At 36.8% G+C, this 20,365-nt stretch overlaps 1 protein-coding gene across 5 annotated transcripts in view; it reads right to left on the bottom strand.

Moving 5' to 3' along the window:
- The window catches only part of Lin7a (lin-7 homolog A, crumbs cell polarity complex component), a 133,627-nt gene that overhangs the window by 80,265 nt on the left and 32,997 nt on the right, over positions 1-20,365 (bottom strand). For 4 of the 5 annotated variants that reach the window (XM_070036905.1, XM_070036881.1, XM_070036890.1 and 1 more), the window contains one exon: positions 7,999-8,117. In XM_070036905.1, coding sequence (XP_069893006.1) covers positions 7,999-8,117 — 119 coding nt within the window. Of the gene's footprint in view, positions 1-7,998; positions 8,118-20,365 lie in introns of those variants that run through there. The other variant, XM_070036906.1, reaches the window with a different exon arrangement.

Consider the following 20,365-nt stretch of genomic DNA (forward strand, 5'->3'; position numbering starts at 1 on the left):
AAAGGCACAGAACTATGATCATCAGAAATACATTTTGGTGTGTTGTTGTGACTGTAGTTAATGATACAAGTTTTTCAAGATTGCTAGATAGGGTCTTGGCATAGTCGCAGCACTAATCAGTGTCAAGCATATGAGGTGAAGGATATGCTATGTAAATTGATCTGAATGAAATGAATGCATGTAGCAAACATAGAGTGGTGCGCTATAAATAAAAGAAACCCCCATCCTAAAGTGTCTGGAATGTAGCATCTGAGTGAATCCATTGCTAGACATTTCTACTTATCTCTTAACTTTCTATATTCTTTCTATATTCTTTCTATATTCTTTCTATATTCTATATTCTTTCACCTAGTGTCTGACATGGTTCCTCTCCTTCCCTTATCCAATCAAATACTGGGTGACAAATCTCATGCTATACATGCCTTTTCTCTTTCTTCATTAAAGATTATTAAAGCTTTGTCTTCATTTGACAAGGTATCCAAGTCTCTTATACACTGGTTACATTCTTCTAAAAATACTGCAGTGTGTCAATATCTTTCTTAATACGTGGAGTTTCTTGATGAAAATTGTCATGTTTCATGATTAAAACATAAAGTACTCTTTTCTTGGCTGGGAGCTGGTGGCTCATGCCTCTAATCCTAGCTACTCAGGAGGCTGAGATCTGAGGATCATGGTTCAAAGCCAGCCTAGGCAGGAAACTCTGTTGAGACTCATCTCCAATAAACCACTAGAAAACTGGAAGTGATACTATGGCTCAAGCAGTAGAGTGCTTGCCTTGAGCTGAAGAGTTCAGGGACAGCGCCCAAGCCCAGAGTTCAAGCTCTACAACCCACAAAAAAACCAAAAAGTGCCTTTTCTTAATTAATATTCCTTTTAGAACAAACTGCAATTTGTCATTACTATCCAGGATTATTATCGTTTCTTATTTCTTTTCTATGTTAGCTAGCCACAACATTAAAACATTTCATGTCTTATTGCATTTTGCTTTTAATCTTCCTATGATGTTATCATATCTTATTTTTCATCTTAATATAAGAAAATAAAACATGTTCCTAATTTTTAGTAATATGTAGATTACATAATTAAGTGGCCAAGCAGGAAACAGAATTCAAGTTTGTCTGAATTCATTGTAAATACTATTTCTGCCTTTTTGTGTTCACTGCATTAATTCATGATTCAGCATCCTTTTCCCTCACATTCCTCCTTCAATTCTATCTGCCTTTCCTTCATTTCCCCCCTTTCTCCTTCTTTCTCCTTTTCTTTATTCCTTCCTACTCTCCTTTCTTCCACTCCTCTCTTTTCTACTACCTTATTTTCATCTCCTCTTGTTACTAGTGGTCTAAGTATATGGTTATTCAGGGAAATTTATTCAAGGCTTTGTTGTGCAATCAATCATTAGGTCTCTCACAAAGCATTAGATTTTGTTTCACACAGTAAATTAAGAAACTCAGAATAGCACTAAGAGCAAACTCTCACATAAAAATGTTAATTCTCATGCTCAAATAATTGTAGAATTCAGACTCAATTGTTCCATTTATTTTGTTTTAATAATTGATAGCAGAGTAAGTAATATAGGTTTATTTGTCTTTTTGTTTACTTAGATACAGCTTACAGATTATTATTGCTCTTTCTACCTGTTATTCATGTCTTGATTTACTAAAATACTATACCTAAGGATGATTTGTGGCTTTACTTTATTAATAATAACATCTATTGATTGTGTAGTTCTCTGTTAGACACTGTGTAAGGAGACTTTGCATACAAGATCTCTAGATAACAAAGCCACTGCCATACTGGTAGGATTCCCATTATTTTGAACTAAATAACAACTTTCAGAGAAATTAAAAATAAGAAGTCAAGTAGAGATTCTAACCTTGGTCAATTTGACTGCAACACTGCTTTAATGATTTACTGTTCTTGCTGATTTGACAAAGTACCTCATGGTGACTTTCCCCACAGGTCCCTGGTGGGAAATTGTATTACTGAAATTCCCAATCTATAGAGCCCTTAGAGAAGAAAATTTCAAAGAAGCAACAACTCAATTAATAAATGGGCTAATGATTGAAGTAGAGACTTCTCAGAAAAAGTAAAAACAGCCAACAGACACATGAAGCAGCATTCAGCATAAAGAAATAGCCATAAAGGAAATGCAAATCAAAACAACACTGAGATTCCACCTCACTCCAATTAGAAAGGCCATTATCAAGAATACAAGCAATAACAGATGCTGGCAAGGATGTGGGCAAAAGCAAATCCTAATATAGTGCTAGTAGGAATGTAAACCTGTTCAACAACTTTGGAAAGCAGTATGGAAGCTCCTCAAAATCTAAAAATACAACTGCACTATCATCCAGTAATTCTACTCCTGGTTATGTATCCAAAAGATCACAAGCCAGGATACAATAAAGCCACCAGTACAACACATTCTTTGCAGCACTATTCACCATTACCAGACTATTGAATCAGCCCAGATGCCCCTCAGTGGACAAATGGATCAAGAAAATGAAATTTTATATCTCCATTAGAAAGAATGATATTGCATCATTTGCAAAGAAATAGAAAAACCTCAATAGCATCATTTTAAGCAGTCAATCCCAGAGACATCAAGGTTCTATGTTTTCTCTCATATGTGAAAACTAGAATTGGTTTATAGATATACAGTAAATGCCTTGGGTGGTATGCACATGTTCATACATAAATGTATTAACTCAAGGTAGATTTAGGGGAAAACTAAAACAGTGTAGCTACTTAGATGCTCAACTTCTTGATGTTCAACAAAATGAACATCAGGAAACGGGTACTTGAAAGGGAAGGGATAGTGTCAAGGGGAAAGGGCAAACAATCAAAGAGAAGAAATGGCTGAGAATGACATCAAAACTTCAATGTATATCTGACAAAATTGAGAAAAAAGGGGTAGGTTGAGAGGGATGGGTGAGAATTTTTAAAGGGGTGATGTATTCATAAACTGCTTTGTTGAATAACAATTTCTTTGTACAATTACTTAAGGAAAATAGAAAATATTTTTAAGTTAACATACAAAGAAAAAGGAAAATCTCACTGAAGATGAACAACACTTTGATATTAGATGGATCAACTCCTCATTAAAATGAGGAGTTTCACTATATCTACTATATATACTAGTTTCACTATATATTTTAAGTTAAAGATACAAAAATTCATTTATAAAAAATGGTATAGGATTTACAGGAGCTAGGGATTGATGCTGAATCAGTAACACATTCTATCCTCACTAACAAAAACAAAGAAGACTGGGAGAAAGTAAGATATAATATAGAAAAAATAAAACCTATATCCTAAGTCTATCAAAAAATTAAAATCTATGAAGCATCATATGCACACTAATTTCATTTGATTTTGAAAAGATGTATCAGAACTTGGTAAAAATATAAATTCTTAAGCATTACTTTTGTTTTTAATAACAGTTAAAGTATTAGTCCTACTTAGAACCTTTATCCAAGCTAATTACAGTTTACTGTCAGCTGGTCTAGTCAAGTTTATGCTGTAGTGTGATAAGTTAAAATCTTGAGAGCTTTAGGTAATAACGTTTATTTCTTCCTTGGGCTTCATGTTTATTAAGTGTTGGCTTAAGCATCATTTCCCAGTTTCTCCCTCTGAAACCTAAGCTGATGATGTATCATGTGTTCTTGGTACCTATCAAAGAGAGGAAAACACATGGACTCACATATACAGGCTTTCAGTAGGAAATGGAGTACAAATCACCCACTCTCACTGAAGCACAAAACCACATCTAGTTTTAAAGGGGGTAGATATAGAAACACAACTATAGTTTGTATCAGAGGGAGAATTGGGAGTTCTTTTTAATTCCACTGACAAACACAACATGATGGCTAGTCCACATGGAGATGATTATTTTTTTTTGTCAGTCATGGAGCTGGAACTCTGGGCATGCATGTCCCTCAGCAATTCAGCTCAAGCCTTGTACGCTACTACTTGAGCCACAGAACCACTTCTGGCTTTTTCTACTTATGTGGTGCTGAGGAATTGAACCTAGGGCCTCATGCATGCAAGGCAAACACTCTATCACTGAGTGACCTTCCCAGCCCCTATTTATTTATTTTTAAATTATGATTATACCACATTAAAAAATACTGATACGTAATATTTGGTGGCCAAAGAAGACAGGTTTTTTTTGTTTGTTTGTTTGTTTGTTTTTTACTGACTATATCAATTTGTTCTGTATTTTTGGTTTAAACATAGAATTCGTTAGTTTGGTGGATAAATGTGGGTCCTGTCAAATAAGGAAAATAAATCTATGCTTACAACTTTGCTTCTAGAAATATCAAAGATTTTTGTTGTTGGTACAGGGGGTTGAACTCAGAGCCTTGTACTTGTTACCTTGTATTTACTTTAGCCTTTTTCTACCTGTTGAGCTATACCCTAACTCATTTTGCCTTGGTGTGTGTGTGTGTGTGTGTGTGTGTGTGTGTGTGTGTGTGTGTGTGTGTGTGTGTGTGTGTGTGTGTGTGTGTGTGTGTGTGTGTGTGTGTGTGTGTGTGTGTGTGTGTGTGTGTGCCAGTATTGAGGTTTGAACTGAAGGCCTAGGCACTGTCCCTTAGTTTTTTCACTCCAGGCTGGCACTCTACCACCTGAGCCACAACTCCACTTCAACTACCTTTTATCAGTCATTGTTTACAATCTCAGAACAAAATGGTTAAAATGAAGAAAACCTGATTTCTTTTAAGGATGTACTTTTCTTTAAAAACCTATCAAATTTTATCAAATTATTTTCCTCACGTAAGTGATGCATATATGCCAAGAGCTGGTTCAGTGGTGTTTTTCTTTACCCAAATATAAGCAAACTATCACATTGCCTCAACATATAATAACCATAATTATGTCTACAAAAGAGAATTACAAGGTTGGTAGGGATGTGGTCTTATCCATTTTCCTTTTTAAAAAAAGATTTTCTCTGATAAGTATAACTGAGAATACTTTAAGTTATTAAGTAGAAGATACTTCTGAAAAAGTCAGACAATTTGGACAAAACGTGAGCATTATTTTCAGGAAGTGCCAAAAATTTCAGTGGTTTCTTGCCAGCAAAACAGAGACCTGGAGTGAAAATGTTCTTGTCTCAAATCAAGTTAATTTTCAGATATTCACTGTCTCATTTCCTAGATTCACTTTTATTTACTGAGTTTTGATTTTCCTGTCTGGCAATGTATGCCATATTTTATAATTTTATTGAATACATTTTCATAAGAGAGATGAAGAGATACTATTCAGAATTGTTTTATGCACTCCCGTTTTGCCATTACTTCCCATAGTAAGTATAAATCAACACAGTGAGAATATAAAAGATAGCTCCACACATGCAATTCCATACCACTGGAATTATAAGAATGCTAAAATGTATCACCTGTTTTTCCTTCTGAAATTTCTAGTTTACCTACAGATAAGTTTATAAACGTGCATGGATTTTTAACAGCACATAAACTCACTTCCTTAGAAGCAAGGTTTGTAAGACATGATGCCTATATTTATTTCCTTTTTAAACTCCTAGTCTCCGTTTTATTAGCATATCATTTGAAAATTATTTTTATTAATGTGTATTAGTTATACAAAATAATGAGTGGCACTGTGATATTTTCACACATGTAAATCATGTTCTTTGATCAGCCTGTGTTTATTTCAATAGGTATCTATACCACATTAACAACCTCTAACCTAACTTCTCTCCGTTATTTAGACTTCAGTGTCTGCACGACACCTCTACTTGGATTAAAAAAAAATCAATTTACCAGGTATACAATAGGGCTCTTAAATGATTCTCTCCAAACCTATACCACTTACAAAGACTCGAATCTTATGATACTATTCATCTATTAAGCTCAAACCTAAGAAACAATTGAAACCTCTCTTCTGCCATATATCCAATACATCAACAATGTTGCCTTTGGTCTCAAAAGTACACCTGGAGACTGGCAACTTCCCTCTATTTGTGCTGCTTTTACCTTTGTCCAAGCATCCACCATTTAAACTCTCACTTTTTGTTACTTCTTCCCTTGTTTCTACTCTGAAAACAATTGTCTTTTTCCAGTGTTTAGAGAAACCTTTTCTGAAACAAACCAGGTCTGGGAACACCCCCAAAAGTCTCCTGTTACATTTAGAATCAAGGTCAATGTCTTCATATAGCCTTCAAGGCCTGATGTAGTCCATTTCCAGCTCCAGGAAGCCTAGCTTGTGTATTTTACGGTAGTCACATTGGCTTTTAGGATGTCCTTTCCATGTCCTGAGATCATTCTTGTCTTTGAGTTCTTTTGTATTTATGATTTCTTTTAGTACTTGTGTGGCTTGTCATTATTTAATAATCTTTTTGAATTTCCTAACTTAATAGTCTCTCCTCAATCATGCTCTAACTCTTTTTATTCCCTTCACTCTCTGATGACCTATTGTATGTGTGTTTTTTTAATCAGAATTTTCTTCAATTAGAATGCATGTTCCATGAATGGGAACCTTGAATGGACCATGATCCTAAGATACACACAATAAGCAGAGGTCAACATTTGATGCATCCTCTAGTAAGCTCTATGCACTGCAAAATGCTATACCCTAAAGAAGTAACATGACCTCTAAGAAAGGAAACATTGGTCACTTAATCTCCATGACACTCTGAAAGAAGAAAAATCTACATAGGAAACAGCCTTCAGACTTTTCTCTGCTAGGAGCCATTTGAACCTTCACAGCATTAAATTGTGAGCCATGCAAAATTATCAATAGATGACTATGGACAGCTGACATACAGCATAGAAAGAGCATAGGTGTCTGCCCCATCATGTGGTAGATGGCTTGGGGGGGCCTCAGACATCCCAGTGGTCAGACATTCTCCAGCCTTGAGAGTGGTAAGAGTTTAACTGAGTTTCACTGAGTGCAAGTCCATAAGGTTTCTAGACATACTTGTCCCACTGAGGGAAAGTCAGTGGAAGAAAACAGGTACACTGAGTAATTTCCTTTCAGCCTCTGATCAATATGTAGGTTAAAACTTAAGAGAAGTAATCATGGTTATTTACTTATGTTCAGTATTAATAAAAATTAAATGAGTAGTCTACTAAAAATTGAACACAAGCTCAGTATAAATCCAATCTCAGTGAAGTTTAAAGTTTAGCTGTGTTCTACTTGCTGGAGTTTCCATCTACAGTTTATATCTCTGCCTTAGGTATTTCATCACTGGGAACATTTGTAAAAGTATATATGCTGGATTTATGGGCCCTAGCCTCTGATTAATGAATCATTATCTAGTACTTGATAGGCAAGTTATAGTTACTTAATGAAGGCAGAGAGAGAGAGAAGAGAAAGAGAAGAGAGAGAGCTAGATAGATATAGATTATACCGTGCACAAGACTTGCCTTAAAATCAATTAAATTTATTAGTGGGATCAATTCTACCACAAGTTAATAGTTAAAGTAGTCACTTCAAAACACTTGTTTACTCTCATTCTTCTTGGAGGCCATTGGACAGGAAATCATGGCAAAGATTTCCTGTAAAAACACAACAGCCTATTCAGAGACTTCCATTGTAGCATGACAGTAATGTTTGCCTAACCATAACTCTTGTCCCTAGAAGGTTATTATTTCAGACTTAGCTGTAGAAGACTGGGTTGAGTGTTCCTTCCTCTGAGAAAATTTCACTCTCATTAGTAACCATTTCTACCTAACTTTCCAGCTGGTTTCACATAACTACTAAGTAGCGAAGACTGCATATAAGAGTCCCCTGCTGAAGCAGCCTCTTCTTTGGTAACATAAGACCAACATTTGCTTCTATAGAAATGTATAAATTCTAGCTGGTTCTAATTTAAGAATTTAGCAGGCTAAATTATAATTGTATCATCTCTCCAGGGAGCTAAAAACAGAAAGTTAAGATGACGTTCCAATCTTAACTGCTTCCACTGTGTCAAAAAGACATGCTTTCTATTCAGAAAGCATATGGCTGGATATGATTAACATAATCTTAGTGTCCTACCTCTCGGATGGCTGTACAAAACTCACTCTGAAGCACCTTTTTGAGGGACTGTAGCTTGTGTACTGGTACTTCTCCAGATTCCTGTAGCTTTTCCAGTAATTCAATTGCTCTTGCAACATCTGAATGAATAAAAAAAAAAATCAAAATGGAAAGACGGGCTTAATTATGTCACATCAGCAAAACACCATTATTCCAGCTGAGGGTCTTTTTGCTTTTGCTTATTCTCAATCTCTACTATAGTCAATGGTATCTTTTCCAACTACTGACTAATTATTCCCTTTGAAAAAAAACTCATAGGAATTTAATTGCAAAATCAGAATATATAAATCATAGCCTCAAATGGTTTCATTTTTTTGATGAAAGGCCACTTTAGTCTGTTCAGCATATTTTTACTTGATACACTTTTGACAACATTTCATAGGTATTATTTCTGCCAAGAAATTGGTTTGAATCAAGAAAAGAGAAGAAAAATGTCTATTATTTATTCCGATCCCCAAATAACCAAATAATTTCTGTCAATTTTACCTCTGAGGTACTTTCTGTCAGTTTGATGTTGCTTTTCCCATATGATATTTATCACAGCTGCAATATCGCATTGAGTAATATGATGATTTGATTGATGTGCACCTCCTTCACCTGTCTGTATGTTCTTTGAAGTATGAATTTAACTTGCTTGTTTGTCATTACATATCTAGAGTCTGGTGTAATACAAGGAACATGTATTTGATGAAGAGATAAATTAATAGATCCTCTCCATTTTACGACTATTGCATTATTCCACATCCTTTTTATCGCTCCTCCATCCAATTGGAATCCATTCTAGTATAGTTTTTGTATAGCCCACAATGTTTTCTCCACAAAACAAAAATCTGATGACCTCTCTTTTACAAGAGAATTTAACATGAAAGATCAATATGGCAAGAAACATATATGACTATAGCCATGAATATACATGGCTATAGTCATGAATATTGAAAGTCTAAGAATTATTTCATATTGCTATGAAAAATAATATGAAAAAAATACATTTCAAAATATGGATAGAGCTGATAAGTAGAGCAGTTGCTTAGTGTTTATGAGGCCCTGGGTTCAATCTCTAATGGCAATCAGACAAACACATACAGGCATCTCTTGTACCCTGCTGCCTCAGTAAACACTTTACTGAAAAGTCACATACACATATATATTGTTGGATATGAAGTTTCAGTTTTTAGATGGTTAACTTAAGACCCTAGTTATACTATACATCCTTCCATCTGTCTATTCAATAATTTGAGCTCCAAATTTACTGACTCTATGTGTAATAAGAATAACACACTTGCTTTAGGATTCAGGAGATTCAATAAAAAGCAAAACAAAAAACCCAACAGAAACAAACAAACAAACAAAACAAGGTAAAACAGAAAACAGAACAGCAATGCCACCAAATAAAATAGGAACACTTCAGAATTTGTATGGTCTTAGTATAGGTGTATGTGTCTAACTAAAGAAAATGACCGGAAAGTGACTTTATAGAATCTCTCCCTGATGTCATTATTTTGATTGCCAATTGTAGTCTAAAGTAGAATAAATCAAGAAATCAATAAGGCTCTGTCAAGCTCCCAAGATTTGTCTTCTAGTACATAAACTGGAAGACAACATAGTCAATTGGACAGCACTAGTCACATCTAAAATCAATAAGGTACCAAGCTGAGACCTTGTGCACTTCCTACTGCATAAAATACTCTACCCAAATGCCCCACAGGTACAAAGAACTCTCAATATGTTTAAAACTGAGCTCATTTATTTTTCCCCTCTGAAACCAGCTCTGCTCTCCCTATATTCTATCTTTCCATTAATAGTATCCCGAAGCAGCCTGCCTTCCAAGCTAGACCATGACATCATCTTTCACTCACCCCCACACGCAGTTAGTCAGCAAGCGCTGTACATTTTTGGGGGGAAAAATTAAAAAAACACCTTTTGAAGGGAGCTCCTTCAATTCATTATTTCAGGGAAGCCTACATCATTCCTCACCTGTAGTGCTGGAATATGTCCTGACGGATCTCCTTTCCTTTTTCAATCCATCCTCCACATTGCTTCTAGCATAATCTTCCTGAACCACCAATCTAATTATTATCCTCTTATTCATTAAACCTCACTGACATCTCACTCCTTCATTATAGGATAAAGTTCCCACCAATTAAAATTGCTTCAAAGGCCTTTAGAAGGTCATGCTTTCCCTCATCACTTGGCACCGCCCTTTGCCCATGCTCTGCTTTGCAAATGCAATTTGTTGGTGGTCCTAGCATAGGTCACAGAATTACAGACCTCTTCAGTGTGATATAGAGTTGTCCCTTTTATCTGGAATGTAATGGACTCATCTCTATGCCTGGCATAGGAGAGAGACACTTACAGAAAACACTGCCCTTTCTCTGTCTTTCATGGGTGTGCAGGATTGTGCTTGTCACACGTATAGTTAAGCTGTGCATTGCAGATGGTCCATGGACTTAGAACAAAGGCAAGTAGCATCATGCAGGAGGCTAGAGAAGACCTCTTGGTGGAAGCAGAAGATAAGCATATTCCTAGGTAAGATGTGAAATTGAAGAAAAGGAGAATGTCTCAGGTAAAGTGAATACGTGGAGAAAGACGGCTCTGTAAGAGAGTGTCTCATTCAAAAACACTGAGTGGAATTCAGTTTGGCTACAGTTAAAGCCAGGTATGGAGTAGCAAGAGATAGATTTTAAAAAACACACCATATATGGTGTTTTTAGACTGTACAGGGAAGACTTTATTTAAATAACATTTCTCTAGTCATCTTTTCATTAATTCTTCTACATAGATTTAATCACTATCAGGTCTTCATTCCCATTTTTTTACTCATCTATTGTAATAATTATTTCTCTCTGACATAACTGTTTTACTCACTTGTTCCTTCCTTCATTCCAGCAAATGTGCATTTATTAAGTTATCAGGAACAATGCTTTATCATTCTATCCACAGTTGGTTGTTCTGTACCTGACATATGAAAAGTGTTTAGAGCACATTTGATGAATGAATGGTTAATTAATTCATGAGACTGACTCAGAAAGGCAAATTTTAGAGGTCTGTGTCTTCAGAGATCCATACATTTTCATGAATCTAGACCACCAGATCACTATTTGCATTGGTAAACTTACTTGGGTCTCCTGTGGGAGAGAGTAACAAGTTGATTTTACATGCTGAGAGGTACTACAGACAAGGGACTGAGTTCAGAAAAATTGAAAAGGACACCAATTTTAATATTAAATCATCCCTACCCTAAACTGTGCACTGACAAAGCTATTAAATCTTAAGCCCCACCCCTAAACATAGTAACCTAGAGTACATACAATAGAGGTTCTCAACCTTGGTTACTTATTAGAATTACTTTGAAACTTAAAAAAATAATCACAGATGCCTGGGTGAGTCATACCCAAGGATTCTAATGTGATTGCATGTGGTAGAAGATGGGTATGAGGCTAAAGTGGAACTGAGGTTGAAACCCTGATCTGGTCAGTATGGATGATTTGAAAGTTTCTGAGTGCTTCTAATGTGTAGGGCTAAGAACTTCTGCTACAGGATAATGGTTTTACTACACAAATGTGCATAAGAATCATGCGGGAGAGCTTCCTGAGATGCAGGCTCCTAAAGCGTAGATCCCTTTTAAAAATATGCTCAGAGTAATTCTGTAATTGTTGGTTCACAGGTCTCCAAAGGAAAAAAAGTGAACAAAATGATCTTTAAAGATTTTTCATCTCAGCTTTCCTGGACCATTTGTACTGTATTATTACTCAATGCAGTATGTTTAAAAGGATGCTGAATGTGATTCTTCTAAGCATCTCAGAATGATTGCTAAAAGCCTGTGGATGAAAGTGGTCGATGTTGAATATCATCCCATTCTACAATGAAGGTAAGAGATGATGGTCTAAGGCCAGCTGGCTCAAAACATGAAATTCTATCTTAGAAATAAGTCAAAAACAAGAAGGGTGGCTAATGTGGTATAGTACTTGCCTAACAAGCCCAAAGCCCTGAGTTTAAACCATGGTTCTACCAAAGAAAACCAAAAACCAAAAACTAAACCAAAACACACACACACACACACACACACACACACACACACACACACACACACACACACACACACACCCCAAAACAAAACAACTAATTTAATTAAATTACTTATACCTTAGAAAACCAAAAACCAAAACACACACACACACACACACACACACACACACACACACACACACACACACACAAACACACACACCAAAACAAAACAACTAATTTAATTAAATTACTTATACCATAGGTCTTCTCCAGGCCATGGAAGTCTCTGCCTAGGCATCCAACTATCTGTAACATCCTTGAAGTCTAATTGGTAGAAGCTATGACCCCACAGCTCTTGTATTCTGCCTGTGTGCAGTCCTAATAATTCATGGATGCCGCCCAGGCCTGTCACCTGGATTCCCCGCAGATGCACGTGAAGTGGCACGTATGGACCCACTGGAGCGGCAGCTAGAGTAGCTGAGTTCCACTGAGCTAGAATGTGACAGCAGAGACCAAGTCAGCCAGTCAGTGGAGGATGTCCTGGGTCTCCTAGATCTCTGAACCTATGACAAGAAGAATAACCTTGGAGATCTCTGAAAATAAATTCCTTCCATAATTTTTTCCTGTTAATTTGATGATTACCACCCTATCCGTTGTATTCTCTCCCAGTTGTTGTGATGGTGGTGGACAAATTTCAAATGTACTAAAAATCTTGTTATTCTGCTTTGCCATGAGTGGTAAATCCTACATTTAAATAACTTACTTGCTATCATAGCTCATTATATGTGGACAAAAGTAGTCATGAAGTCATCTACGTGTGTGCTGCCTACTTTTTCTGCTACATTTCTTAATTCATTGCACTAAGCCCTAGGATATGGGAATAATTCCATTCACTTTCTGATAACTGGAAAATAAGGGTGGTGTTCGCTCCAGTTTGGAATCCCTTATTTCTCCATTAACACTTCATTGGATTGTCCTTTAAGAACTGTATTTCTATCAATATATTTATAAGGACCATATCAATCATCTCTGAGAAATTCCAAACTTTCCCTAGCTTTCTGTTCTTTCACCAGAATTACCCATTGTTTGCATCAATACAGATTTTTGCTAACATTAAAGAAACTCTTCTTCCCTCTCTTTGCAAATTACCAAGTTCCAAAGCTTTGTTTACATTTTCAAATATGTGTCATGGCAACAGCCTCAATTTTAAGGTATTGATTTTCTGTTAGTAGGATTTCCTGTTTTGTTTTGCTTTTTGCTGCTATGACAGAAAGCTACAGACTGGCAAATATATAAAGAAAAGAAATGTATGTCTCACACTTGTAAAGGCTGAGAAGTACAATTGCATGGTGCTAACATCTGACAAAGCTCTGTGCTACATGATAACACAGCAGAACAAGCACGTGTGTGTGTGTGTGTGTGTGTGTGTGTGTGTGTGTGTGTGTGTGTGTGTGTGTGTGTGTTGCATCAGAGAGCAGGGAGTGAGGGGGGAGGGAAAAAGAGATAGAGCTCACTTTTATAATGAAGACATTCTGGGGATACCCAAACCATTTCCTCAATACTGGCATGAGTCCAACCACAAGAGTAGAGCCTCATGACCTCACCACCTCTGAAAGTTCCTAGTATTATTATGATCATTAAATTTTAATTTTAGTTTCCTACGGGAGGTTGAAAATATTACATAAGGAACATAAGGTCATTGTATGCTGAGATCTTTACATCTCTTAACCTATTTTACCCTGTAATAATTCTAAATGGTGGTAAATATCTACATTTGGCAAATGAGAAAATTGAGGCTTAGAGGAAATTTAAGTAACTTACTAAAAAGTAGAAAATTTGAGTCTGGAGTCTGGGCCTGAGTGATTGCAAACCTGGCACCTATTATTTCTATTTCTATCACAGCTTCACTTTTAGTTGCTTTTCTTGACATTCGGTACTTTTATAATAGTTCTGTGCTCAGCAGGCCTGCTTGGTCAGAGGCTGAGCTCTTAATTTTTTTTTCTTTTTTCAATGAAGATTAACCCTTGGGCATTTACCAGTATACTTCTCCTATTGATGAACAGGATCACCCAGAGAGCTTTTAAATGATAGAGTGCAGTGGATTTCAGCCCTGGCTGCCCACTGGAATTACCTGAGAGAATAAAAAGTCACAGAAGCTTGGATCCTACTCACCTATATTTCTGATTTCACTGATCATGAACCTGGCTTGGGCATCATGATCTTTCAGAGCCTCACGTAATACTGTGTGATAGTGTTTTAAAATTGTCAATGTGAGGTCACAATATATGCTAGAAATTTTAATAGCCACCTATAGTGTTGATCACTGTTCAAAATAGTTTACTTCCCTAAATAAGCTTTACAATATGGTACTACTATTATGCACCTTACGGAGAAGAAATAAACAGGACTCATAGAATTAAAATTACTTCTCCAAGGAATAAGGTAATCTAATGTGAGAGTTGGGATGTGAATTGAGTCACCTGATTCTAAAATCTGAGCTACATCTGAAATGTGGCTTAGAAATCTGCACACAGTTATCTATCTGTAGCTGCAGGTTTTTCATCTTCAGATTCAACCAACCACCATAGATCCAAAATATAGTTAGCTCTAATGACTGCGTATGTACAGAACATATACAGATATTGTAATCATCATTCCACCAGCAATACAGCATAACAACATTTTATGTAGCATTCCTATCATATTAGGTGCTACAAGTAATCAAGGGATGATTCAAAGTGTGCAAGAGGATACCGTAGGTTATTTGCAAACATAATTACATTTTATATGGGACCTGACCAACTACAGACTGTGTTGCCTGTGGCAGGGGAAGATGGGATTATTTCTTCGCATTCCACGGGATATACTATAATTACAATCAGTCCCAGAACTTCCTTCTCTGTCGTTGCTAACAAGAGTAAGCTAATCTGATCAACAAAGTTTTGTTTATGGTCTTATGTTTCTGTCATTGTAAAAATGTACCCCTAGAGCTGGGTGCTGGTGGTGACTCTCAGTGTAATCCTAGTTAATCGGGTGATTGAGTCCTGAGGATTGATTCCAGCCAACCCAAGCAAACAAATCTAAGAGGCTCTTATCTCCAATAAACTAGAAAAGGTTGAAAGTGGAGGCGTGGCTCAAGTGATAGAACACAAGCTTTCACTGTGGGAGGAAACAAGCAAGAGTAAAAGACCTGAATTCAAGAGCCAGTACTACAGAGAGAAGGAAAGTTGGGGGGGGGGAAGGGGGAGGGGGGGGAGAAGAAAGGAAGGAAGGAAGGAAGGAAAGAAGGAAAGAAGGAAGAAAGGAAGGGAGGGAGGAAGGGAGAAAAGGTAGGAGGGAGGAGGGAAGGAAGGAAAGAAGGAAGCAAGGAAGATAGGAAGGAAGGAAGGAAGGAAGGAAGAAAAATTAGAGAAAAAAAGAAAAATTAGAAAAGATTTATGGATTTTCTCAGGCCGTTTGTTTAAAAATTAAGATCTACAATAAAAGTTGCTGAGTCTGCCTTAAAATCCACTATGCAGTCATCATTGTAGGTGGTTCTGATGAAGGATGTGTTTCACAAATGCCCCCTACAGATTACAGTTTACTATATGATCCAGAACAAAGCAAGCTTATGACCATCATTTTCTCAGTGCTTGCTTAACTTACTTAGATCATCTTGTAAAATTCTTACTGGTTTATAAAGGGATTACCATTATTTCTACCATATAGCTAAATAAATAAATAAACAATGTAACAACAATCAAAGCTTATAAGGATGAATTATCTGATAGAAGCAAGGTTCAAAACCAGATGTGTTTTGATTCTAATGCCCATGCTTGCCATTGCTCTTTGAAAGTGATGCTTAATATGTGTAAGGTAAATTAAATAGGTGGGTTTAATTAGGTAGCCCATGAAGAGAACACCATGCAGTATTCAGGCAGGAAGAGAAGTTTATTTATTCTGAACTGCCTGCCTCTCTCCCCCACCCCACCCCTGTCACTTCCCTCACCCCTACCCCTGCTACCTGCAGTGCATGGTAGAGACCACTTGGCTGAAAAGGGTGAGCCTGGGTTTAAGTAGGGAAGGGGCGGGGAGAAGGTGTGGCCAGGTGAGGGAAGGTGTGGCCACACTGGATATGGATGTGACCTCAGGGGCTGGGACCCTTCCCCCACCCCACTCCCATCCCGGCACGGGAGGTATGGGGGGAGGCCCAGGATATGACCTCGGAGGAGGGGGAGGTGAGTGCTTCCAGGTGTGCCAGTTACCTAGATGAGGCAGATACTGGGCAGAGACTTACGAAGGAGGTGGAGAGGCCAGGGCCTGCATGGTCCCGGGCAGACCTTACAATTCGGATAAGGAATAAAAACCACCATGGGTATGCAGTCTTGATTTTATGAATATATCGACATGGACCATTATCTGGAACAATCGCAATGCTCGTGGGCTCTGATGGCATAGAATATAATCCATATGTTCACAGTGGCAAAAATGCATGACAAAATGAATAACTCATTCTTAATGATGTGGTTAGTAACGAGACATGTTTTAGAAAGAACTTTTTTTTCCCCAAAAAAACTAAGATAGAGGCTGCTATTTTTAGCCTTTAACTTTCCTTTCCTCATGAAGAGCAAGAAATGTTTCTCTTTTTCGATTTCTCACCACTTTGACTCTCTCTATTAGAATAAAAAAAATAGTCCTTGCTAAAACTTACGTGAAATGAGCTTGCAATGATGGGAAGTCATTTAGTTGTCTTCTCATTCTTTAATGATGAGTTTTTTTTACTAACTCTATTGACATTTAGAATGTGGAGTTTTAACCCATGACTCATTGGTAGCTGGAGCCTGGATCAAGATGGAGCTGAGTCACCAAAGCTTCTGTCTACTCGTGCTACCAAAGTGTATTGAATGCTATGGCAAATGTCAAGTATCTACTCTGAAGCCATCCACAACCCTCTTTATTTCTTGCTACCTTCAAAAATCTAAAAACTGGTAAGTCAACATATTTCAATTTCCAAACTGTATTGTAATTTTGCCAACTTATTCTAAGTACTTGGACTGAAAAGTCCTTTGAAATGGACAAAGTGTTCACACATTTCTTCAGAACCTTGCCCTCTGCTTTCTTCTTTTTTCTTTTCCTTTTCTCTTGACAACTATAATCTCTTAAAGGGTCTGGAGATTAAAAAGCCATTCTGTGATCATGAATATGACTTTTGTGTTTTTATATTGTTGGAACAAAGAAAATAATAGCACTGAACCCTGAATCCTTGATGCGTTGCTGACCTTCAACTACCCAAACCGGTGATTTTTTTTTGGTCGGTCCTGGGGCTTTATTAAACTGTGGGTCTGGGTGCTATCCCTCAGTTCTTCAGCTCAAGGCTAGCACTCTGCCACTTAAGCCACCGAACCACTTCAAGTTTTCTAGTGATTTATTGGAGATAAGAATCTCATAGACATTCCTGCCTGGGCTGACTTTGTACCACAACCATCAGCTCTTAGCCTCCTGAGCAACTAGGATTACAGGTATGAGCCACTGATGCCTGACAAACCCGTGATTCTTATCTATCAGGCAATATATGCTTTACTGTTCAGTCTTCTGCAGCCTGCAATCATAGGCAAACTAATATTTAAAGTAACCATGTTGACTTCAACTGCACAGTTTTAAGTTTCAAGGACATTGCAAGTGAAGGGATATTGCAAAGAAACTAGAATGACCTATGGTAGCCTCTTGATTAAGAAACTTAATGGAAGGCTTCTTTGTGTCTGTCATATTTATATTCAGACTTAAATATGGAGGAAACCTACAGACAAAACCAGTGTCAATGGAACATCCCCGTAGGAAATACTAATAGTGGTTTGCTAGTAAGTCATTACCAACCAGCTCTCCAAAACAAATAAGCAAAATCCCAAAGTCCTGACCTGCAGTATACTGATTTCTGTGGTGCAAACATTCCAAGTAGGTGTCACTTTACAATATGAAATCACTGCCTTGCAAAATCTGTGACTATGTTGTAATCAGCTCTCATAAAATAAGGAAGTACCAACCCTAACATCTGGCTGGCTAGCAGACAAAATTTGAGAAACATGCGGTGTCCAGATTTTGTGAAAGAAAAAAAAAAGGTATCATAAGAGGATAAACAATCTTATTGGAGACTAGTTGCAAACAAAATTATGTGATCTAATTGTTATAAACATTACTATGAATGTGAACTGCAATCTTAATTATAATGGACCTGGAAGATGATCAGCATAGTACTGCAAATGAAAGATAGTAACTCAGGTTAGAAGATGGAGTGGGATTGGTGAGATATGAGCATATTTAAAGTAAAGGTGGCAGAAGAAGAATCAGGACCTTTGACCTCTGCCTCAGTTGTATGTTGAGCGTCTCTGCAATGCCTGTCAGTCAGAAGAGGATGAATTAGTGAATACACGTCACACACCTTCTCAGCACTAAATAAATAATTATAGAGATTGTGTTACCTGTAAGTAAATGGTGTTAACAAATTTGGTACATGCCTTAATAAAGAAAGATATAATGACCCTACAGACAAAACTATTTTAATAGTAAGTATTAGCTGGATGGTATTTTTTTCTCTTATTTTTTTCTTCCTATGTAAAGAAAGATTCCCTCAATTGGGGTCAGTAAGGGATTATCTAAAATATTTTATAACTGAACCAAGGAGAATATGATTGTAGGCTTGAAAGTCAAAGCAATCGGATCACTATAATGTAACAATATTGCCTTTATAAAGTTTTTGTGAGATCTAAAAGAGAGTAGGCATAATGAGATTTTAATATAAACTGCCTGAGACCTGATCTATATGTGGGAATTAACTCTTCTCCTAACCCTTTGCCACTATTCAGGTCCTTACTGTCAGATTAGTGGCAATTTTTGAAAAAAAATAATGTAAAATTAGAGGAAGAAAATTACTACATCTGCATTCCTTTTGATAAAGTGAGATTGATTATATATCCTGCTTTAAAGGGGTATTCGTATGGTTGAGCAACCGAAGTTTAAATATCACAGCTATCAATATACACATCCTTAGCCGTAAGTCAATGTTTTATGCACAGTATTGTAAGATTCACTCTTAAAAATAACTTTGAAATAATGTACAAGAAATATTAACCTATTGCTAGCTTTTGACATATCCAAAGATGCCAAAATGCTCAATCAAATGTTGTACAACAGGGCATGTGTGCAAATAAAATAAAATCAATGGTCCATAATGCGTTGTCCTTCCAGTGCTGTGCTGTGAAGAGAATCCTACCAATTTAACAAGTCACTAATGAGACATGACAATTAGTATGTCTGATTCATTTGACCATCTCTATTTTGATCAGCCAACATCTTGTGATATGCTCTCAGTGGAGACTAATTGGTCAAGCAGAGGGAGGAATGGCTGAATTTAGATGTGTTCACAGTAAATACAAGTATTTTGCTCATTATGCCGTTGAAAATACTCCACTGTATATTTCTGATTAAAAGCTGAGTGTTTTTATTTTAAATTATTTCTTCTCCAGGGGATTTGGGTCAACATCAAAGTAGATCACATAAAAGAAAATGTTGACAATACTAGAATTTTTAAATTATGAATTTATATTATGACAAAATCCTGGCCCAGGTTGTTCAAATTGCTAGACAAATCTACTGCAACCAAGGGAACAATTTATGTTACAAAATGAAAAGCTATAGTTGCTAAGAGAGTCTCTATAATGGAAGGTACCTATTTCATTTGAAAGTGATTACTTTCCCAATAAACAAATCTTTAGGTACACAAAGCTAAAGATACAGTTTTCTTTGTTAAACAACTGATGTTATGTGGGCCCACTGAGTAATGTATTCCTAGCATCCCTGGGAAATATATTCAACATTTTGTTCCTTTTTCTACTTTCATTTAAAAAAAAATCTAATTTCCTTTCTCAAGCAGCTAAGATTGAAGCTTGATTGGCCTCCTCTTACCTGAGAGCTCTGGAAGTCAAAGCTTTCACCTGACTTTCTGGATGTAATTTCTTTTCCTCCTCTTTATGATACTTGTTCTCTTTACCTGGCATCCACGTCTGTATACCATGAGAGCCAACGATTCTGCAGCCTTACTCCTAACTGCAGTGGAGTCCGTTTGCTCCATCTTTTCTTCTTCCTAGCCTCGAAGGCATTCATGTAAATGAATACCTGACATGATTGAGATTTGGGGATTTCTAATAAATTAAATCTGGAATGTATAGCTGTAGAAATACATTAAAGCTACAATGTACCTGGTAGCAGAATAAGATTAGTATGTACAACCAGCTTCCTGGACTATGTGTGTGCATGTATACAATGTCATTCATTTACTGCCTCCGTG

This window comes from Dipodomys merriami, unplaced genomic scaffold (genome assembly GCF_024711535.1).
Source record: "Dipodomys merriami isolate MVZ:Mamm:240054 unplaced genomic scaffold, mDipMer1.0.p SCAF_10, whole genome shotgun sequence".
NCBI classification, from domain to species: domain Eukaryota; kingdom Metazoa; phylum Chordata; class Mammalia; order Rodentia; family Heteromyidae; genus Dipodomys; species Dipodomys merriami.